This window comes from Meles meles, chromosome 2 (assembly GCF_922984935.1).
Source record: "Meles meles chromosome 2, mMelMel3.1 paternal haplotype, whole genome shotgun sequence".
NCBI classification, from domain to species: domain Eukaryota; kingdom Metazoa; phylum Chordata; class Mammalia; order Carnivora; family Mustelidae; genus Meles; species Meles meles.
The window spans coordinates 149899968-149924856 of record NC_060067.1 but is presented as its reverse complement, the minus strand read 5'-3'; the positions used below and the strand labels follow the sequence as shown (position 1 = coordinate 149924856).

General features: G+C 37.3%; 1 protein-coding gene across 1 annotated transcript in view; it reads left to right on the top strand.

Annotated features, from left to right (window-relative positions):
* Positions 1 to 24889, top strand: part of LOC123935992 (hedgehog interacting protein) — a 94196-nt gene that overhangs the window by 44536 nt on the left and 24771 nt on the right. The window contains exons 5-11 of the mRNA XM_045996811.1: positions 12972 to 13123; positions 13499 to 13672; positions 14345 to 14488; positions 17938 to 18059; positions 20370 to 20493; positions 21468 to 21598; positions 24789 to 24870. Coding sequence (XP_045852767.1) covers positions 12972 to 13123; positions 13499 to 13672; positions 14345 to 14488; positions 17938 to 18059; positions 20370 to 20493; positions 21468 to 21598; positions 24789 to 24870 — 929 coding nt within the window. The remainder of the gene's footprint in view (positions 1 to 12971; positions 13124 to 13498; positions 13673 to 14344; positions 14489 to 17937; positions 18060 to 20369; positions 20494 to 21467; positions 21599 to 24788; positions 24871 to 24889) is intronic.

Below are 24889 nucleotides of genomic sequence, written 5' to 3'. Positions count from 1 at the left end.
TTATTATCCCTAAATATTTAAAGAAAATGTGGCATTATATTAAGAATTGTAGGGAACAGATCTTCCTGTACATTGAAAATTGTCATTTTGTGACACTTCCATGGAAAAGGTGAATAGCCAGACTTTGTCCTCCTTAAAATTCATCTTCATGTATTTGAGGCAAGGTACGTGTTCTCAGATTTTTTTTCTTTTTTGAACTTAAGAAATTCAGGCCTTCTCTTTAGTCTTTCTTTACAATTTTATGATTAGTTTCCTATCTTTAATGTGGACTTCAGATTTTTCAGGTACCCGAAAAACCATATAATAACATATGGTTCCCACACTTACTCCATCCTAATGGAATAGTATCATACTTTCCTGATTATAGAAAACACAGAACTGCAAAAATTTATATTTTAAGTTTTTATGTAATTTAACATCAAGGATACATTTTTCAGAAAAATGTATCAATTGTTTTTGTTCAGAATTAGTATAAATATATAATATGTTAAATACCAAAAAGAGTTGCTGAATTTGAATATCTGACACATAGCAAAAGTTCATTTTCTAAATGTTGATTTATAGCTATTGTTATTTTGGAATAGGGGTGGTTTTTCAATGTAAGAATATTTTAATTGATCATTTTTTAGTTTTTTAGTGTTGCCAAAATCCTGTGTTTTTATCATTTTGCTAGATAGTGATTAACGAGAGTATCAAAGATTCAAAGAATTTGATTTTGCTATTTTGATAAATTGTAAGTTTAATTGACATACAAATTACATAAATACAAACCCTACTCAGAAAATAATTTTTGAAGTCCATAATTCTTATATGACCTTGAAGTTGCAGTAACCTATTGTATAACTTTAGAAGAGAAGTCACATAGAGGAAATCTCAAATTTTCTTAAATTTATTAGTGCTCCTTGGTGGTCTAAATTGTGAGGGTTTTTTTTTTTTTTTTCCAGGTTTCTTTTCAAAACAATAATCTTACTTAATTGTTTAATGTTTGGTCTCATATAAGTCAATTGAGTTCTTAGAATAACAATAGGAAATATTTAATGACAAAAAGCAGTGAAACATGGTATGAAACTCAAGTGTCCTAGTGTTATATTTCCATATAATGAATTGAAGATAATGCTTTTAGCTGCATGACCACCATATTAGCCACACATCATAAATAACAAATTTGATAAAAGGAAGAGGTCAAATTCATTAAAAACAATTTTGTACCCTTTGTTGTAGTTAAGCATTTATTTTTAATATTGTGATTCTTTCTTTGAAAGCACCCTGAATCTTCCATTTTCAGACAGGACAAAAAAGACTTCTCAAGCCACAGAGGTATAGACCAGATGAAACTATCAAAGGAACATGCTTTATATTTCTAGGTTTAATGTTTAAAACAAAATGGTCAGACTAAAATTTGTACCTCAAAGATGTTAGCTTTAAGGATGGTAAATGAAATTATATTAGTCCATTTTATTTCATTAGTTTTCCAATTAAAGATCCAATATTCCTAATAACTCCATAAAAATTTACTTTTATTCTTACAAACATAAGAACCATTAACTTTCTTAAGATCTTTATTAATAAACAATGAAAAATTATTTTTCCTTATTATAGACCAAGTCATTCTAAGAAAGATATTTCTAAGCTGCGAAACAATAGAAGGACATCTTCTTTTTCCTACTCATCAAGTAAAATTAATTTGGGGACTTTGCAGAAATTTCTAAAATGTTTTGCCTGAAGTTTATCAATTTAACAATTTTTTGAAAATAATATACTTTAAGAATGATCCTAGGAAGGAATCCTTGAGACAGTATAAGGTGGGAAAAAATGAAAGTCCCCCAAATATAAATATTTCCTTTATTCTTTGGGTATATGTATATTTTTGAATGGATGTGCATTATCTTATACACTTTTTGAATAATCTTAAATTCTTCCTTAGCTTATAATTGGATATCCAAATTTGAATCTAAATTCAGCATCTTTTCTTCATATAAGTGCGTTGTACTACTCAATATTGTTCCGACTCATTGTCACAGCTTTGTCAGTATCAAGAATGCATATGTTTTATCATAATCTTGGATGTGTGTTTTTAGATAAAGTTTGTTTTTGGTAGGGAGGAAAGGTCATCGTAATCTGCATCAGTATAATTAGAGAACATTCAAATGTTGGGGTTGCTTTCTAAAGAAATCACTTCATGTTTAACCTTAGAGTGTATGAACACTATATGTATTTAACTAAGAAAAAAAGAATAATTCCACAGTGGCCAATTGAAACATATGTTTCAACTCAAAGATAAAATCTGATTACCTCCAGTCTTGCAAATCATTTATTAACAAGTCATTGATAATAGATATCATCTAAATCTTTTGAAGAGATATGGAATGCTCTTTATCAAAGCTATGTGGTGAGTCTCGTGGTAAATATAAGTATAAATATGCTTTTCCATGCTTATAGTTTTCTGAAGTCTAAAATTTCTTTGAATGGTAGACAGCAGATAATACTTTCCGTACATAATTTAAATGTATTCCTCATCCAATTCAAATGTCGGACTATACATTCTGTATTTCAAAATAACATTCTCTTCCAAAATCTTACTATTTTACAGGTCAGTTGAATTTGAGGATGACTCTTACCTCTCTATCCATTGTAATAGTTAACTTTTATTCAAACAGCGTGTGGAATTTACAAAGTGATTTTACATTCTTTGATGCTTATATCTTATATATTTTATCTTAGATATAAGCAACATTATGAGGGGGAGGAAAGATCCTGAGAAGTTTTCACCTGCCCCATTAAATAACCAAGTAAACCTGCTGAAAAGATTCTTGAGTGTTCTGTTCTATTTTTAGGTGGTATTTTAGTTTTTATGTATGTTTCACTTAAAAATCCAGTAAGAAGAGCAACAACAATAACAATAATGAATAAAGTAAATAAAAATCCAGTAAGAAATTCCTCCTCCCTCATATTTAAATAATTATTTATTTAATTATTTTAAACCTCTGCTTAACTCACAAAAATATTTGGGTGTTTCACATTGAAAGGGACATGTAAATTAAAATTTTAAAGCAGGAGAAAAAAGAAAGGAGCACGATATTAAAGGAGGGAGGGAACGAAAGAAGTTCAAAGGAGAATAGAAGTATTCTACAATGGTGGTCATGGGCTTGCGAGAGCTAACTGTGCTCATCTCTTCACATACCAGTCAGTGACATCAACTTGCTGCTTTGAAACTGGCCACGGTGAAAGTACTTACACCATGGAAATATACACAAATCGGGACTTTTTTTTCCAGATAGTCAGTTATCAGCTGACTGATATACATTGTAAAATGTATACTGATATTCATTGCCCTAAAACTAATTTAACCTTTGTGTTAAAATAACTGGAGTTATAACCTTCATTTTATTCCCTCATAAAGCTTTGGAAATTTAAGTAAGACGGTTTCAGTAATGCCTCAAGCCATGAACAATGGATACTGATGAGGAAATACAATCTATCCATTGTTTGTTCGTTTCTTCATTTAGGAAACAGTTGGTGGGGCCGGGTCACATAATAGTTTCCATTGTTTGTCCTTCAGTCACAATCTCTGCTTTGCCACTTCTGGTTGTGCATTTTGGACAAGCTACTTAAATCCTCTATGCCTCTGTGTCCTTATCCAGAACATAAAGATAATGACAAAATAGTATTAAACTCTAGAGATGTTATAAAATTTAAGCAAGATAATGCTTGTAAATTACTTAGCATGGTCTCTGGCACATAGGAAGAATTCGCTATGTTACCTTTTATAACAAGGCTTCCAATGTAGGTAAGATTCTTCTGAAGACACCAAAAAGACCAGAGATCCCTGCCTTCAAGCAGCTTGCAGTCCAGTGGAGAATAGGTCTAGTTCCTAATTTACATATCTTACATTTTGCTGTGTCTAACAAGGTAGCTGCCCAATATTTTATCCATTTACAGTTCAGTCTAGAAGTGTGTACTTTTTCAAATCTAAAGTCCAAAAACTATTAAACCGCTAGGTTGTCATATCAAAGTTTATTATAGCAACAAAACTCTTTGTGATTATCATCTTTATTCATTTTTAATTTCTCATGAATATTCTTGTAGTTTTTGTCAAGCTCTTGTTAATTTATTTTCATGTAGCCTAAACACACAGCATAAAATCTTGGCTTTCTCTAAATGCTTCCAACATCTCTATAAAATTTCCTTCTTAAAAAAGTGTTTAGAGTCAAGATTTTGCTTTGGAGAATTGATACTTTTTGTAGTTTTATTATTTTGTTATTTCAAATAGATGTTTCACACAGTTTAATTTTATTGAGGCATTTTTTTTTTTCTTTTAGAGAAGATGTTCTAAAGAACTGAACTTTGGAATACCACAGATACTATTATCCTTTGACACATATTTAGAAAAAAAGAGCCCAGTGTTCAAGCCATTCCCTGGTATCATAGTGGATTCTTTGGGCAGCATCTATTACAGGTTTTATGGCAACTCACCAGAGCCTTGACAAGATAAAAGGTCCAAGTCAACCCACTATCTAATAAGCCATACTGTTTCAAATATTACAGTTCAAATAGGTAAAAAGCTTAAGGGAAAATAGAAATATGAAATTTCATTCCATCTGACAAATATAAAGTTTATGTAAAATAAATCTTATACATAAAATATTTGAGCCATAATAGTTTTTAAATACATAATTGAGTATGTTTATATGTTTTTCCCCCATAGGTGTGAGATATCAAGAGAACATTAGTATTTGGAATAAGAAGCAACTAGGAAGCTGGATTTCTAGAAAGAACCACTTCTAGTATCTTTCCTCGGTGTAGGTTGTAACTTAAACCCAGCAAGACTGATTTATTTTGTTTATGTTTGAAAAGAGTGGGGTAGAGAATTGTTGAGGAAAGCTAGTGGTCTAGCGGTTTCTATTCAGAATAGCTCTCATTTGTACTTTTTAAGTCGGTTTCCACATTGGCTTCAGAAGACAAAATGTACAGTCCTGAACACAGATTTGGCATGGACCAATTGCTACATTACAGAAATCGTATACTTCATGAGAAACTTCTTAAAAACTCCGAATTGCTGGGTGTCCTCCTGCAGCTTTCCAACCTCATTTGAAGCAGGTCAGATTTCTTTGTCAGGGGAGTGTGGTAGAGGCGAGCTTGGATCCTGCAAGCATTTGAAAATTGTGTGTACTTCTTGGAGAACTAGAACAGTGAGTGAATATGATGAAATAAAAATGCAGCCTTGAAGAGACAAGACAGTGCCTTGAAAAGAATTCAGTTTTCAGGAAACCAAGAGAATAATTAGAGTAAGTTAAAAACATATCTAAAGGAAAAGCCAAATCTGAAAAAAAAAAATAGGGGCTGTTTTAAAAGAAAAGAAGAAAACTATGACTATTATAATAAGTCCTCAGTATATTATGGCTGCTTTCATTCTCAGAGAATTAAGGTGAAAAAAAAAAAAACAAAGAGTGAATAATAAAATGACACAAGACATTTTATAAAAATGTTAATCTCTAAGTAAATTTATATGACAGGAAAACTACCAAATTTTTCCCGAGTACTCTTTAACTTGAATTTCTTCAACAGAGTCAATCATGATCTCTTTCTCCCTGGCAAGACGGATGGGCTAATAAACCTCTCAGATTGTCTCTGGAGTGCTTTCTGACACCAAATGAGAGTTTTTTCTCACACCAACCGATTATTCAGCACCAGCTGGGTGTCCAGTAATTTCAGTTCTGATGCTAACTATCCAGAGTTAGCCCAGACACTACCAATTGAAGTCTCAGTCTCACAAGACTGCCTCCACTTCCAGGACCCGTTGCAAATAGTGTGCCTCGGCTCTCCACATTTCTGCCCAACTGACTAGGAATTCAGGGGTTCCTATAAGCCTCTCCTCAGGCTTACTACCTCACAGAACTCAGGAAATTGCTTTATTAACTTTTTTTTTTTTTTTGCTTTATTAACTTTTACTGGTTTATTATAAAGCCTACAACTCAGGAACAGCCCAATGGAATTGATGCATCGGGCCAGGTATGGGGGCAGGAGGACAGGGCCCTTCATGCCACCCTCCCAGCACCTCATTATGTTAACCAACCGGGAGGCTATCTAAACCCTGTTGCGTAGGGGGTTTATGGAGGCTTTCTCATTTTTTTTTTAAGGTTTTATTTATTTATTTGACAGAGAGGGATCACAAGTAGACAGAGAGGCAGGCAGAGAGAGAGGGGGAAGCAGGCTCCCCACTGAGTGGAGAACCTGATGTGGGACTCGATCTCAGGACACTGAGATCATGATCTGAGCCGAAGGCAGTGGCTTAACCCACTGAGCCACCCAGGTGCCCGAGGCTTTCTCATTTAATCATTAGATGTGACTGATTAAATCATGTGAGCTGATGACTGAACTCAACTTTCAGTCTCTCTTCCCTCCCCAGAGGTTGGAGGGATTGCTGAAAGTTCCAATCTGCTAACGCTAATCACATTTTTGGTTCCTCTGGCTACAGCCTTCATCCTGAAGCAATCCAGGGGCCCACCAAGAGTCACTTCATTAGCATAGACTCAGGTAAGGTTGACAGGGGTTTATTGTGAATAACAAAAGACACCCCTGTCATTCAGGAAATTCCAGCCATTTGGGGAGCTCTGGACCAGGAACCCAGGACAAAGACCAAATATATTTTTCATTATACTGTAACTATATTATAAGCTAACTCAGGATCCTTAGGGAACTGACTCCTTCTGAGACCATGTTACACTTTGGGAATTACTGAAAAGCATTTCTTCTCATCTTTTCCAGGATTTGTGCAGAAACTAATACTCTACAGTATGTTTCAAAACTTATGAACAAAACAAAATAATACAGTTTTAGTGAGCTTGAAATCCTCTAGTTTGTAGAAATGGTTTGTCTATGTTTACTTTTTGCCTTCTTTGCATCCTGTGATTAACACAGCAGTTGTGCTTGTGACTGAATTCGTATGTGTCCACATGTTAACTAATGGTCTTCTACTTCTCCTCCTCCTCAATTCTGAAAGGTGTTATTACATCATCTTAGAGGGCAGTGGTTGTTCTTTCATAACTGACAGCCAAGAGAGGGTGCTTGCTGTGACAAAGCTTCCCTTAAATATCTGTGAATTCATAGATGAGCTCCACTTGTGCTGAGCTCCACATTTCAGGATGCTCCCAGTAGGACATGGCTAGGATGGCTCAGGTCGTAAGTAACTATGGATCCTTTTTGTAAAACAGATTAAAATATCCGTGTAGTAGGCAGAATAATGCCTCCTCCCAGAAGATGTCCTCATCCTAATCCCTGGAATATGTTACTTCACATGGCAAAGGGGAATTACGGTTGCAATGGAACTGAGTTGCTGGACCGCACATAGGGAGATTATTCTGGATTATCTGGGTGGGCTCAGTGGCATCACAAATTCCTAAAAGGGAAAGAGGGAGCAGAGAAGGTCTGAGTGGTGCCACAGGAGGCAGATTCATCCCTGTTACAGGCTTTGAGGATGGAGGGAGGAGGACAAAAACCAAGGAGTGCCAGATGGCTTCTAGAAGCTGGAAAGGAAGAGGAAATGGATTCTCCCATAGAGCCTCCAGAATGCTAACCCTACTGACACATTTATCTTAGCCCAGGGAGACCCATGTTGGACACTAACCTACAGATTTTAAGATAATAGATTTGTGATGTTTCAAGCCACTAAGTGATAATTTTTATATAGCAACAATGAAAAATGAATACATCTGGTATTGTATTTGAACTAACAATTCTCAAATAAACCTACTTCTTATTTTGGAATAGCAAAAGTTTCCAGCCTAAGAGAAGCAAAGGTTTTTGCATGAGGAGGAGCCCTCATTGGTGTCCAAGTTTTCTTGTTCCTTTCCTGGTGTGTAGGAACACAAAATATAGATACGTGAATAACAATAAGGGAGACCTGCCTCCTAATAAAAGTATATGTTTTATAGACAATTTAAAAAATACCACCTCATGGGCGCCTGGGTGGCTCAGTGGGTTAAGCCGCTGCCTTCGGCTCAGGTCATGATCTCAGGGTCCTGGGATCGAGTCCCGCATTGGGCTCTCCGCTCAGCGGGGAGCCTGCTTCCCTCTCTCTCTCTGCCTGCCTCTCTGTCTACTTGTGATCTCTCTCTGTCAAAAAAATAAATAAAATCTTTAAAAAAAAATACCATCTCACTATTCTTATATTAATTCTCAGAAATTCCTTTATTATTAAGAGAACACCAATTCTACTAGAGGTCTTCACTCACATCTGTGTCATATGCATAAAATAAATTGGAAGATGGTCTTATTGTTCGCAGAAACCCTACATAACGTTCTTCATATAATTTAGATTTCATAAAACCAAGCTTTTTTTTCTTTTCCTTACAAAGTTTTAGAGTAGAGAAACCTTGAGTGCTAATATACTAGTTAGCCTGTATGTCCAAAGTTACCCAGAATATGTATTTACTCCCTTTAATACTTGTTTTTTGGGCTGTGTGTAGCAATGTTTAACTCTCCCCCTCCCCCACACCCAAAAATCAACATCATGAAGAAGTTTGGTGAGAATGAAACAACAAAAAACTTACTTTGTTATCTGACTTTGTTATCTGTTTTCATGTATACTCTTAGCTTTTGAGGGACAGAGACTTGTTCTTATCCCTTGTGCCAAGTACAATGCCTAACACATAGTAGGTATTTGATAAATATCTGTTGAATGAATATCAAATACAAACTTTTTTTTTACAAAGACTATATGTAACAAGGCATATCATGAACTTAGCACTGCATTATTTCATTTAATTTACATTTCATTGCTTTCTCAATACCATAAGGCCGTTCTGTAGACTACCAAACTTGAAGCTAGTCCCTTGCCAAAGGGTTACTAAGAAAAAGTAAGAAGTGAGAAATTGTGCTTGTAGTTCGGTGCTGCCCGGTCTTGTTTCCTAAAATATATAAGCCAGCGTTCCCTGAAAAGATTAAGACAAATTTTAAAGATAGAGATCAGAAAAAATTGACCTTAGCCACGTTGAAAGTATGAAGGGAATGTTTTCCTTAAAAATCATAATGAAAAACCATGCCTACAATGTCTCTTAAAAAAAGAATCTTTATATACATATAATATTTATCTTACATATTATATATATTGTACAATCATTACCTCTCTTTTTCTAATAGATAGTTCCATTTTCTTCAAAGAAGAGGAATATTCTTGGTCAATCAGTTAGAACTTTGATGTGTTCATCAGGGAAGTGCTTGTCCCAAAACTATAGGACTACATCTGATCTTGTACTCACATTAAATTCATCAATACTCTCTATCTGGGTTTTTTTACTCTTTTCTGTTGAGCCTGTGAAATTGCCCTTGAAAGCTGAATGATAACTACAATGGCAGTTAATTACTTATTTAAGGTCTCTTAAGAGAGTTTTACGATTTACTCTGAAACATGGGTCAATTCAAAGTATACAAGGACATTATTTTCAAATCATTCAACTATCTGATTTTGATAAGTCATTTGTGCTTGGTGTGGTGCTGCCCAGAAGTTGATGCAGTTTGAGAAAGCTAGGTAAAGGGAAAGGAAGTGTCCTGTGGTAGGTAGCCTATGACGCTTGGGTGAGGTTTCAGTCAGTGAACTTAAAAAAAAAAGGCATTAGCCCCAAACTAAGAGAACCCTAAAATGTTATTTGTAAATTACTTGCCAATTTCTAGCACTGATGTACATTCCCAGAAGCACAAGGTGCACATCAAGCATTCAGTATAAATAATAGAGTACAGAGTATAATGGGAATGCTTTGATAAATTACAGCTTTTCACATGAGTCAGGATAAACATTTTGGACATTGGTTAATGTTTCCGAAAGTATAATGTTAGAAGTCGATGTCTTTTTGAAAGCAAAGGCTCCCTGAACCATGACTCTCCCATTTGCCATTCTGTTCATTGTCTTTCTCCCTTTTCAGCCAGCTTGACTGAACTAATCACTAGAGGTTCATTCTCCCTGATGCTCACTAGAAACAATTTGATAATTTGACATTTCTGGAAGCAGTGCATGATCTTCAGTCCATAAAGCTACACATAATTGAGGTAAAAGGGAAGGAAGAAGGGTCAGTAACGTTAGTAACATTAGCCCAAGGGCTTTCCCCTGAGAGCTGTCTGGCTGGCCTGCCCTGCTTCCTGGCGCCAATGCTCAGGGTCTCAGGCTGGGCACTTCCCTGGTGAAGACCATAGTTGAAGCAACCAGAGAGCCCTAGAGGCCTCAAATGTCTGGTGGTGTTTCTGGCATTGTAGACTCTTGCAGACCTTGCTCCAAAATTAAACCTTTAATGCCCAATCAACCTGTTTCTCCATATAAATCTTGAAAAATGGCCCCTACCTCAAATGTAGGTTTGCATTTGAGAGGTAAATCATGATTCGTCAGTCACATACTTTAAATCGACGATGTAACTCTGAAGGCCAATTCAAGGTAACGTGAGCCTATAGATACTTTAATCTCCTGACCGTGGTGATATATCCCCACTTCTCAATCTCTGAATATTTAGGAGTCAAGTTACACTACAGAGTTTACAAAGCTAATTTCGGGAGACATTCTAGTATATTTACTTAATACATTAAATTTTTCATCAATATAGTTATGAAAGTGAGTATTTCTCTGAACTAACTTAAGAATCATTAGGCATGTTTCTAAGCCAACCAGATCACTACTTTGCGCCTCAAAAGCTGACTTTAGAAATACGAAATCATTTGTCATAATCGAACAAATGTAAATCCTACGACCTGAAAAGTTCGGAATTATGGACTTTCTAAAATTCCATTTTAAATGTATTATCTTGTCATTCACATGTCTCCTTCTTTTCCTGTATTTGGCACTTCAACAAATGCCAGTGATGCCCCCAAATTCATTTATGTGATAGGTGACTCTCCAAAGTACACCGCTGTCTTCTGGCACCTGTGGATTCGTTTAAATCTCTTTCCCCGTCTTTCTACAGTACCTGAATTCTACATTCCTAATTCCTGAAAAGCAGCTAGCAAGTTCTAAGCCATGTTGCTCTCCAACTCAAATTGTATCTCAGATGATTTGATTAAAAACTACAAAAGAACTACTTTCAGCAAAAGCTTCTTATAGTTGGAACACAAATGTTTGTGAAGTGGGCACAAAGTCCTTACCCTGCACTCACAGCTGTAAAGTGAAATACACTCGGAAGAGGAATTAATCACAAACTAAATCCCACCCCTCGGCTTTTTTATCCATCCGTCAAAGAGGTTTAAATGTGCTTTTCTACAATCAGTCCTTAGCTATGCATCCCAGCTTTCAATGTCTCATAAGAGGAAATATTTGTTTAATGAAAATATTAAAAAACAGCAACATCCAATCAATATTAAAATCACTATAAGATAATCTGAAAAACAGAGATTCATTTCCATTAATCATATCATTAGGTCCTAGATCCATACCCTTCAGTGAGATTGTCTTCATTGAAATTCCTACCAAGCGTATTGTGACATGCAAATGAAGAGGCTGGCTTTTTTGAGACTTGAATAATGCTTTGGTAGTGCTCTGGCTATTTGTATCCATTTTAGTATTTACACGCTCTTAAAGTTTGAATGTCTCCACTTTGGATGGCATATATCTGAAGCAGTTTTTCTCTAATCCAGGAGATAAATCAAGCAAAGCTTACTTTAAGTGAGCTTTGATGCCTACACCTTTAAACTCTTCAATCCACGTAGAATCCAAACCACACCCACTCTTAGTTTTGGTAGCAACACATGTTCTTTTTGGGGAGAAGAGCATGAGAGTGCTTCCATTACTGAACATGACCTTGTGAAGAAGTCACAGTGCTGGAGATCATCTCCCTCTTGTAAGACGCCTAAGGGGTCACTTCCAGCTGTTAGCCACAGGAGACGTGCTGTGTAATGCAATCTTGTGGGTAAGGTGATGTCCTAGCCGCAGTTGCTTCAGTTTCCATGACACGTCGTGCGCCGGTTTGCATAACCCCTCAGACTACAGAGAAAGAACTCACTGGCTTTTTAGACTTTGAACTTTAAAACTCTGATCTAGATAATTTCAGATACTTTAATTTCATTATAGAAATCCCTAGACTACTTGTGGGATAAAACAAATGCTCAGACCATATTGAGTTTCATCAAGCTGAATTAGCAGAAAATAAAGATAAAATGTCTTTCTATTTAAGAACATGATGATGTTTTAATTGTTACAGCATTTGGCATGCCTAACGTATACAAACCTTGACATTCATATAATAACAAAGAAAGTTGTTTGGGATCTTTCTTTTATTTTCTAGCGTCCCCTTTCCTCTCTAGTATTTCTCCCAGCCCCATGCCGGCCCTGGTTTTTAGCCTTCTCCCGTTTCTCCATCCTTCTATAAAGAAAAGCTCTATGCTGTGAAAGATACATGTAAAAATACCTCATTCCTATGTAGATAGGCCAAGGCTGCTTATTACCTAGTTATGATGAACAGACCACCATCGTTGTGACAACTGATGTAGATGCCTCCAGGGTAAAACAAAGGTTTACATATTACACAAGCAATTTAACTGTTTTCTAAACATATTGCCAAGACAGTGGGAGTTGGCAGCCTACACTGTGTTTTAGGTTTGGGAGACTTGGATTAGAAGTGACTGCTGATTATGAACCTTTTTATTTGTCTTCTATGAACTACAAGCAACCTAGTAACCCAGCAAAGAATTCTTCATAGCACTTAAACTTGTCTTCCTAGCTTCCCGAGATTGCACACACAAATCACTTGACAAAAGTGGGGTAAGGGTCTTGTGCCTAGATAACCACACAAGACAATTGTCTTGTTCTAACCCTTAAAGAGTTCCGCAAAGTGAAATGTTTTATAATCCTGTTTTGTGCAGTAGGCAAGGAAGAAAAGAAAAGAGTTTGGGCAAAGATTATCCAGAAGAAAGAAAGAGACTCTTTTGGGGTTCCAGTTGAAACACAATAAAGAACATAATTAACTTCACAATTCTTTGTGTTTTTCATTTGACTGCAGGGAGGAGATGAAAGAGGTCTGCTAAGCCTTGCATTCCATCCCAATTACAAGAAAAATGGAAAGCTGTATGTGTCTTATACCACCAACCAAGAACGATGGGCTATCGGGCCTCATGACCACATTCTTCGAGTTGTGGAATACACAGTATCCAGGTATCACTAAAATGCCCCACGACATATTTTTCAGTCTTATTTTCTCATTTTCTCTTCCTAATTATTTTAGAAGTTAAGGTGACAGTAATTAGACCACAATCTCCACCTTGCTGAAAACCGCATATGTGTCCTTAAGGAGAACTGAGAGAAATGGTAGCTTTGACACTTTTCCTCAGTTACCTTTTAGCTTACATGCTCCTTCTAAAACATAGAAAATAATGTCACTTATCGGGAATTTTTATTAGATCCATTTCAGGTGCATGTTTCCTTATTTGCATGCTAAGTGCCTCCTCCCCTATTTGTGTACGGTTTACTTTCCGTGGATTCAACTTACAGCTTTAACAATTACGGTGTTGCCTCCCCTCTACAATGTAGAAAAAATCCCCATCAAGTTGATTTGAGAACAGCCAGAGTATTTCTTGAAGTCGCAGAACTCCACAGAAAGCATCTAGGAGGGCAGCTACTCTTTGGCCCTGACGGCTTTTTATACGTCATTCTCGGTGATGGGATGATCACACTGGATGATATGGAAGAAATGGATGGTTTAAGGTAAAAAAGAAAAACGTCCCCCTTGACATTGAAATGTTTTTAAGTGCCAGTCCAAGGGAAAAGGGGTGAGGGCCAGTGAGTTAAGAACTGTCTTTGGGAAGGGGAAAAAAAAAAAAAAAAAAAAGACTTGTCTTTGAATTATGTCGCTTTGGTTAACTAACTTCTGTTATGGATGTCTGCATTTATAAAATGAAGAGGAAGTCAGTCTTTCACTGGTGGTGTATTTGGAAGTCGCTGTTCCCAGATGTTGGAAAGTGCATTCGTGCCACGCGGGTTGCGGGATACACACAGCCCGGGAGACGTGCCGCCCCCTCTGCATGCTCTGCGCTGCAGCTCCTGCCACCTGCTGGCTGGACTCCCGGGCTCCAGGGTTGCTTGGGCGGGCGCGGGAAAGGCGTAGACCAGCAAAAGAGAAAGAACAGGTGCAAAATGCGGCACGCGGTGGATGCTGCAGTCCTCGGCCACCATCCAGCGGCGTGGCGTGCTGACGCTTGTCTGAAACCAACCTGCCCCTGGTTTCGTTGCCCACGATTCGGAATTTTGTAACTTTAATATTTTCGTCTCAAAGGAGGGAATGATTCTTTGGACTGTAGAGCAACCTCCCCACATTTGGTTTAGGTGAAATACGTAACAAAGGCAGAAAACACTGAACCTTGTCCTCCAATTTCTCAGTGATTTCACAGGGTCGGTGCTCCGGCTGGACGTGGACACGGATATGTGCAATGTGCCTTATTCCATACCGAGGAGCAACCCGCACTTCAACAGCACCAACCAGCCCCCAGAAGTGTTTGCACACGGCCTGCATGATCCAGGCAGGTAAGAACACGGTCTGCACCACCCCCCACCTCCCACCCACCTGCTCTGAAGCCGGGCTGGGATTCGGGAACTGGGAGAAGAAAGAGGGGTCCACGCACAGAACATCCAGGGTGATGTCCAAGGTTTCGGCTCCAGAAATCACACTAGCCCAATATCTGAGAACTCTTTTCTTCTGTTACTGCGTGAAGCAGATGGAGAAGGCAGACTGGACACACCGAAAAGAACAAATTCATGGAGAAAAATTCCTTTAAGGTTCTGGAGTGTTATTAGATAAACATTGTTGGACCAGTGTAATGATTAAGATTTCAGTTCAAATTTAGAGAGATAATAAACTTTTTTAAATTGTCTCCTTAAACCCCTCTAAATGAAATTTTCCGTACGCATTAATTTTTTAAAATTTATTTCTATTTATTTTAAGATTCATTTATTTGAGAGAGGAGAGGAGGGGCAGAGGCTGAGGGGGAGTCTTAAGCAGATTCTCTGCTGAACACTGAGCCCCACACGGGTTGCAATCTCACAATCCTGAGATGGATACCCTGGGATCCTGATCCTGAGATCATGACTTGAGCTGAAACCAAGAGGTGTTCCATTTCCATACACATTAAATGGGGGTGGTAATAGCTACCTTGCAAGAAGGCTATAATGATTTATTACAATTCTAGAAGTAAAGCACAAAGTAGAGTGCCTGACACACATGGTAGGTTTTAAATAAATTACAGGTCTTATCACAGCTTTACTTAACATGTGATGGTACAGTATCAGTTCGTAAGGACTTGAGCTCAACGTTAACATTTTTTCCCTTGAAAAAAATTATAAATCTAAAGGAATTCTTATTGATTGTTTATTATAATGAACTATAAAGAAAGGAGTACTAAGCTGTATGTAGAGTGAGAAATTTGGGGTATACCTTAAAAACGCTATAAAGTATATTATAGCAATTCTATGATGAAAGCTTCATCCAAGCTGTGGTCCCTTATTCATACTATGGGATATTTGGCCACATTCATTCATTTACTAGCTAAGTTATTATTGCTATTTAATGTTTATTGAGTGTTCACTATGTGCAAGGTGAGTATTTCTTGAACTTTTTATTTTTATAATCCCTCATGCCCTTCATCTCCCCTCCATCAAAGTCCAAGTCTACAGTTCATTTCCTTTTTGGCATCTCAGCAGATCTTAAAATCTGTGCGACAGGGAGTACTTAAGGTGGGTTCAGGATGTGGAGGAAACTGTCACATTCCATTCCTATAGCTCAGAACTCTCAGATACCACCGCAAAGCAGCACTTTGAAGTCCTGCACCCTGAGTCACGGCAGTCTCACTGGAGCTTTCGTGCAACCTTCCTGGGGGTCCTGGGCCCTCCGTGCAAAAACGCAGGGTGAGGTGCCTTACAGATCTTGCATATGGCAGGACGCCTAAGCGGTGGAGTCTTACCTCCTCGGGCAGCAGAGGGGTAAAGGGAAATTGTGCCTCCCTCTAAGAGCACTTCAAGCAGAGAAAGATTTAATAAAGCAGAAAGGAAATTCAGACAATTATTGGCTAAAAGTAAAGCTGACTTGTGTTAAGCACCTTGGGTGCAGAATACTGAACTAAGTATCTCAACAACTTTAGTTCATTTATGCCTCTCAGCAGTACTCGGTGGTAGCTGGCCTGGAGCATAGATATTTCCCATATATCCCCCAACCACCACACCTGGCATAGCCTCCCCATTAGCAACATCCACCACCAGAGTAGGACATTGTTACAATGCATGAACCTATCTTGACACATCCTTATCACCCAAAGTCCAGAGTTTCCATTAGGGTTCACTGGGGGTTGTACACTCTATGGATTTGGACACATTCTATGTACCCACCATAGGGTATCCTACAGAGGTTTCACTGTCCCACTGCTTATTTTCCATAAGAAACTAAGGGTTAGAAGGGTCAAGCAGTTCTCAGTGGCCATAGTATTCAGCCAGAGCTAGGCCTGATGGCATCTCCACCTTTGGGAAGCCTGGACTTTCCTTCCAGATCTGCTCCTTTCTTGAGAAGAAGAGGTCAAACCTTTTGTCCTCATTTCTTCATCTTTAAAAGGAAGACAATACAGGAAAGCTTTCTCTGCCTGTATGGATTTAGTTCCACCTTAAGTCACATCATGTCTGTGTCCTGTTCCCTGCCGGGCATTGTACTCTGAAACACTGAATTAAAGAGGACAATAAAGGGACTGTTGCCACAGAACAGCTAACTCATCTTTGGCAGCTCAGGCTCGTAGTTTCCCTATGATGAATGGGATCATTTGGGTGCACCAGTTTTTGTTCCACAGTTGTTGATACTGATGACATGATCGCTACATATGACTCTTAACATTTCTCAAGACGCAGAACTTACTCTCAGGTTGTTTTGTTTTCTAGTTTATTTAATGGTTTGGTTCGGTTGTCAAGCCATTACTGCATTTTGTTGACCTAAAACAGTGATTCTTTGTGGGATGATTTTGCCTCCTGTGAACATTTGGCAACGTCTAGGAACATTTTTGGAAGGGTTCGTGCTACTGACATCTAGTGGCTGGAGGCCAGAGATGCTCCTAAACATCCTATGTGCTCAGTACAGAGCCCGCCTTCTCCTCCCCTCTATTAGTCTCCTGTTCAAAGAATTCTCTGGCTCAAAATGTCAATAATGTCAAAGTTGAGAAACCTAAAAACAAGGCAATACTGTTTTCCATATTTGTGAGAACTTCAAAAATTATATTATACAGCTTCATTCTTTTCCCAACCCAAACTCCACATGCCCAGTCCCTCATGGACTTAAACATTCAACAAATATTGAGCCCCTTTTATAATCCTGGGTTTGAATAGGGTAACAGAAATACAGGGATAAAGAAGCTGGAAGTGGTCCCTGTGCTCATAGAATTTACAGTCAATGGCTTAGGTCATGGAAATATTCTAGTTCCAGACTGGGGGTGACATGAAGACACAGTTAATGTAAAAGACTTCAGTGGTTGTGGCGACCGGCTTTCTTTTATTTATATTATTGTAGCGTACACTTTCTTTCCTTTGTTAGAGCAGCTTGAGCCTTAGACTATAAGAATTCCATGTACAAAACACAAAACTAATACCAGAACTAATTCTATTTTGTGTGTTGCTGATGTGAGTTGATGATACCACTGGCTTGCATACCTTACCAGTGCATTATGTATGTGACAGTCCTTAATGACACACTAACAAATGTTTTAAGTCGCTGTGCACATTCATACTAGAGAGAGATACCAAGAAAAATTAGGAAATATTCTCCAGAGATCATTTAGCTTGAGCAGAGTAAACAAACAAATCTGAACGTTTCTGTTGAGGATCCCAAGGAAATAGCCAGCGGGTTCTTGCCAGCCCACAGAAGGGTTCCTATGTCGGGAATCTCCAGTCTGAGTTTAGAAAAGACCCTGGTAAGAAATCATGGATGTCCCCCTTTTGTTATGCAGATGTGCTGTGGATCGCCATCCCACTGATATAAACATAAATTTAACAATACTTTGTTCAGACTCCAATGGAAAGAACAGATCATCAGCCAGAATCCTACAGATAATAAAGGGGAAAGATTATGGTAAGTAGCGCATAATTTGTTGATTTGGCTTTAGTTTGGGCCTTGTTTTATTTTAATACATTAATTGAAGAGAAACGGATTTCTACAAAAGGAGCATTTGGGAAAGCATAAAAACACTGACTTAACAGTAGTAAGGGAGTAAATTGCACATGTTTTTAAAGGTCCAGTGACGCTTACAAGCCCTAGGAATTCCATTTGGGTAATTACCTTTCCCATGGACTGAAGTGTGCTCTGTAGGTCCAAAAATTTAATGGACCTTCAAAAATTAGCTGTTTATATTTTGCTCATCTGAGAGTCAAAAATGAATAACTTCTATTTATTTAATATATAAAGGAGAACTTGTCCTAACATCTTACATGCAGCAGAAAAAACAAGTTCAAGGTAAGAAATTTCTCAATACCCTATATGCTAGTCTCAGCAATTAGAAAAATAATGTGTGTTTCAAATAAGAATGCAATTTTTTAAGTGCCTATTTTAGAGAAAACAGCATAATAGACTTGTAAAAACACGTTATTTACCCAAGTCATGAAAATGGGGTGTTTAGACATTATTTTTAATAACATGATTACTGGAGTGTTTTAGAGATGCATATAAAAATTAAGTTGGATAATAATGAAGGCCAGAAAACTTAACACTTTTTAGTGTTTTAGTATTTACTCCTTTTGGAGGAAGCAATATATCAAAATTATTATGATTCAGGGAACACAGTAGATTAAGATTATTAAATTGATTGCTCCTTCTATTTACTCATTCAATACAGATATTTATTTAGCACCAGGAATGAAGCAGCTGTGTTAGTCCATGTGGTATTCGGTTATTTCACTTTATTTTTTTTTCAGGTATTCATTCGTGTGTGTGTGTGTGTGTGTGTGTGTAACTTATAAAAGCCAAACCAAAGAATGACACGGTTTGAAAAAAAATCTTATATGAGTCACAGGTTTGATGGAATTTGGCTATATTTATGCAGATTAAATTAAATTCTCCAATCACATTAATTGGAGTTCAGCTGCACTGGCTACAATATTGATAGCCTTACATTTCTGTTTTCAAAACACATCCCCAGAGTCCTCTCACTGCATATGTATAGAGCAAATCCCCACGGTGTACACTTTAAATGCTTTACAACTTTGTCATTTTTACTTCAATAAAGCAGAAAACAAAAATAAAACCCGGATAACCACATCCACTGTACTTACTATGTGCCAGCCCCTGTACTAACTGTATCAACCTGACTCCTTGCATTCCCCGAACAACTGTGTGGTAGACACTGTTATTGGCCAATTGTACAGATGAGGCAACTGAGACGCAGAGAGGTTAATCATCATACAACATACAGTGGCAAGGTCTGGACTGAAGCTGGCCCCATTGATTCCAGAGTTCATGACCTTAATCATTCAGTTATGCTGCCTCTCACTGAACTGGTTAAAACTTACTCTTTTCTATTTTTATAATACATTCACCATAACTAATGGAAAGGGAGAATTACTTTAAAATTACCATCTTCCCACAAAAGCTTTTGCTTAAAATACTGCCTGTTGATAATGACTTATTTGATATTAAGCACATAATAAGTAATTTTCAGATTAATTTGCAGCTGGCTTTAGATCTTTTCCATTGCAATTAGCGTATGTGTAGTCAAGTATATAATGACATGCATGGAAAGTCTGAGATATGTAACTATACACTTGTAATTAGGAAGAATGGCTGCAATACACATTGTTAGTCATAGAACTCCATAAACAAAACTATTAAAATAGTTTAAATGAAGATATCACTTGAGTGACATTGTTTTTAAATATACAAATGTGGTTTTAAAGGCCTTTTATGTACTATACTTTCCTTTTCATTAAAATATGATTTTTCAAACATTTTATATAACTTGACAGAGGTCTGGCTTAATTTACTCAATATATGCAGAAGCATTTCTACAAAAAAAAATCCATTTTAAAACAATTATTTTTTTAAGTCTTTTGATTCTTAAGTAAATAACCATGGTTTCCAAAATATCCAGATTCTAATTTCATTGAAAATTTGGTATGAGTGGCAATTATAACAGAAAGCATTTGCAGATCATTTCCATTTCAGTAAGCTTTGCATGGAAGCTTTTTGTATTTTATACCATTTAAGCAACGGGACTTAATTATTTTTACTAAATATCTAGAACAAGGATTCATCTTGTGAATCATGGAACACATTTTAGATTTAACGTAAATTACCATAATAATATCATGATAATATTACTTGGCCTCTGTTACTTTTACTTCATAAAAATGTTTCATTTGATCTAATGTTATGTTTCTTTCTTTCCAGAAAGTGAGCCATCACTTTTGGAATTCAAGCCATTCAGTAATGGTCCTTTGGTTGGTGGATTTGTTTACCGGGGCTGCCAGTTGGAAAGACTGTACGGAAGCTATGTGTTTGGAGACCGTAATGGGTAGGTTCCCTGATACCACAATTTGATGTATCAAATGACATATCCATTGATTAGGGGGCAAACTGCCATAAAATATTCAAATGATTGTCTCTCTTTGGGGATCAGATCTGGGACACACATGAACATTATTATTTTCTTTTTTGTTTCATTATGCATGACGGTTTAATTAAAGAACTTCCGAAGACATGCTTTTTAAACAAATTTGATTAAGTTCATGAAATAATTCTTAAGAACCGAGAAGTCTTCAGATGGACTTTTCATATTATGTAAGCTTTTCCCTTCATCCTTAACATAAATTTACCATGACAATGAGTAATTTGAAAACTATTGTTATACATGACTTGTGTAAATATTTTCCAAATTATTTGAAAATTGGAAGGCTCAGAAATTTTGTTTTTGCCAGACTTTTAGAACTTTTAACAACAGGACTTAATTTGTCTCTATCAGTAAAAGTACTAACAATTAAATTTTAGCCTCCTTTTTATAGGTCACTGTGTGGCTAATTGTTAGGAACTCTTAGTGATGAAACCCAAATTATGAATCTTGTTTCCCAAGTCACTGGCATTCAGGCATATGGCAGAGCTTCTATGCTTGGTCACTAAAAGGAACTAGAAAAGTTTACTGACCCCATGATCTTCCCCCTGTCCCTCTCTCTGATTAATAGCACAGCATGGAGTCTAGTCCTGGAGAGGAAGTATCATTCTCTGGATGAAGGGGAGGGCTTTTCTCATACTCAGGTACTTTTAGTGCCCCCCTCCAAACAAACTACTATCTTTAAGTACTTTCTCCCTACATGAGAATTTCACAGTATTCGCACACATTATGGGCTATATTATTTTTCCTTTTAGAAGACAGGTGTATCTTACGACACTTAGACGTTGTGAACTTTATTCCAAGCATTTGATTGATTAACTTATTTGGTTTTAAGCAAAAGCATATTTTCATTGTAAGTTTACGGTATCTTTTTGTTGTAGGAATTTCTTAACCCTCCAGCAAAGTCCCGTGAGCAAGCAATGGCAAGAAAAACCACTCTGTCTCGGCAACGGTGGTTCCTGTAGAGGTTACTTTTCAGGTCATATATTGGGATTTGGAGAAGATGAATTAGGTACTGTACAAACTATTTCTGTGAAGTTCCATTCTCACTCCCTTGCCCAAGAGGCTTTGTTTTGCTCTGAAGAATACATGTAACAATCTCGCCCTCCATTTGCTGGCAATATAACCCGCAGCAAGGGTGACCTACCGTGGAGATTAGAGACGGCCCAGCTACATATTCTCTCCCAGTGACCTTTCTCTGGGGGGTCTTTACATCTTATTTCCACTCCAAAAATATAAAAGTAACAGCAGGAAAATGGAAGGCATGAACAAAAGAGAATTTGGGGGTCCTTAAAGAGAGAAAGTCTGAAATGTCTACTGATATTTCAGATAAATCTGAGTCATTTGTTTCTATTCTCTATCTGAAAACTTCCCACTTATCCATGCCTCTTGGAATAAATAAAAAATCTGTTGTAATCTCAGCCTCACCTCATCCTCTATTTCTGAATTTTTAATTTAATTTTTTTTTTTTTTTTGGTCCATTGGGGCATGCAGTTTGTACACGATAAGCTGAATTTTTAGTTCTGCTTTCCAACAGAATAAAAATTATCTTCTGGACTATACCATATTTGTTAGTATGTTATCAAAATGTGCACAGCTTACAAGCAAAAAGAAGTTGAAATTGGAATACCATCGAAGAGTGAAAATGTTCCTAATTTTAAATTATAGAGATAATGACCCTATTTAAAGAACAACATCCAAATAAACCATGGCCACTATGCTCCTTTAGCCTCCAAGATGAATTTTAGCTCTTAAGAAAGAAGAGTGTGTTTCTCATCTAAATCAGAATCTTTTCTTTTTAAATTTTGTTTATTTGTCAGAAAGAGAGAGAGAGAGTGTGCACAGGCAGAGGGAACCACAGGCAGAGCAAGACAGAGAAGAAGACACCCAACTGAAGAGGGAACCTGATACGGGGCTCAATCCCAGGACCCCAGGATCACGACCTGAGCCGAAGATAGGCACTTAACTGATTGAGCCCCCCAGGCACCCCTAAATAGGAATATTTTCCCTAGAAGTCCAGCTTTGGTTTCAATACATCAAATGCAGAATTTACCAGGAATCATTCCATGCCATTCACTTAAGTTAACACGGGGACTTAACACGTATTTCAGAGCTACAGAATGTAAAGATTTAAAGAAGAGCCCTTAAATCCCTTCTTTTCTTATTCCAGAATTGAAAACATTTACAGTTAATTTTCTCTTGATATCTCCTAGCTCACTCAAAAGAACCAAAGAAATAACACTTTCTCACTGAAATCCTCTGTTATATAATCTAAGTTTCACTGGCAAACTCTGGTTTTAAAATATAAAGAGGATTAAATGGTTTGTGGCAGAATTAGAGATGAATATTTAGATGTTGTGACTGAATCATTCTGATTTCCCCAGATCTTACTGCAAATGACTCACCATCAATCACCTATTAGTGTCACCACCGTTCGTTAAAATACCGAAACATCTATCTGCCCTTAATACCATGTTGGGAGCAGAACTAACAAAGGAAGCATATACAATCCTTAGGGTCCGGAAGCTATAGCATCGTACATACTGTATAATTAAAATTAAACATGCCTTCACTGAATTATGCTTTAATGTGAAACTCTTTGGCTTTAATTAAGAGCTACATGCGGGGGTTCGGGGGGGTGCCTGGCTAGCTAGGTCAGTAGAGCAACCCAACTTTTGATCTCGGGGTTGTGAGTTAGAACCCTATGTGGGGTTTAGGGATTCCTTTTTTTTTAAAAAAGTGGGTGCTTGGCTGGCTCAACAGGAGGAGTGTGCTACTCTTGATCTTGGTGCTGTGGGTTCAAGTTCCATGTTGGGTGTAGAGATTACCTAAATAGATAAAACTTCAAAAAATTTTAAGAAGATTAAAAAAACTAAAGAGCCATATAAGAAAATGAGTAGGTTTTTGCAGTTTTTGAAACAAAAAGTATTGAGAGTCTGTTTTCTTCGTGTGTGTGTGTGTGTGTGTGTGTGTGTGTGTGTGTAGCTATAAAACCAGGAGGTTCGTTGTAAGGATTAAGTGAAATAAAATACATAAAGTACTTGACAAAATAAATATTAATTTTTTTTGCTTACATTCCTATGCCTCTTAACTTCATTTTTTTCCCTATTGTGTCTGTATTTTTAGTATAAGCCTCAAAAACATCCTTTCCAGAAGTAAGAAAGTAGTAGAGTGTGCTAAAAAAAAAAACCATAGTATAGTAGAATACAAAAATAGAGACTAAATCAAGGACTATTTCATGAATGAGAACCAAATGTGAATTTTAAAGTCAGAAACAACTTGGGACCAATGTTGAGACAGGTAGAGCCTAGAACAGAAGCTGAGGGAGTCGGGAGCTTGGGACAGGAAAAGCCTGAAACAGCAGCAACCTTAGGTAGGAGACAGGGACAGGTCCCTCCTGTGTGCAAAGCCAAGAGGCCAGCGAGACTAGGGAGGGAACAAGAGGGTGACACACTGCAGATAGAAAGTCAGACAGAGCAACAAGGGGGGACATCAGAGGTCAATGTCAGGACTTACTTTTGCTCTAGGAGAGATTAGAAGCCAATGGAGGTATTGAAATAAAGGAGTATGATCCAACTTAAATGATCTAACTTGCTTTAAAAGAATTTCTGGGGTTGGTATGTTGAAATTAAATATTGAAGAGCAAGGGTAGAAGTGGGGGATCAGTTGGGGGGCTGCTGTCCTAATCCAGGAGAAACGGATATCTGCTTGCTCTGGGATAGTAGTAGGATGTGGGAGATGTGATTGGACTCTGAATGCACCGTGAAGATAGACTTGCAAAATTCTCACCATCTTTAGGCGAGTGATCTTCCTGAGGATACATGGAGATAATACAGATAGATACACACACAAATACGCATACACCCACACATGCATATACACATAGAACTACAAATAGATATAAAAAATAAATATAAGGGGTGCCTGGATGGCTCAGTGGTTTAGGCTGCTGCCTTCGGCTCAGGTCATGATTTCAGGGTCCTGGGATCGAGCCCCGCATCAGGCTTCCCCCACCCCGCCGCCTGCCTCTCTGCCTACTTGTGATCTCTCTTTCTGTCAAATAAAGAAATAAAATCTTTTTTAAAATAAATAAATAAATATAAAATATCCACTTACCGATTTCTATCAAATATCTGCTTAGGCAACAGGCAGTAAGGCCTTGTGATACTGTAAATTAACTTACTGTATTTCTGTCTTCACAGGTGAAGTTTATATCCTATCAAGTAGTAAAAGTATGACCCAGACTCACAATGGAAAACTCTACAAAATCGTAGATCCCAAAAGGTGAGATCTCTTCATATAC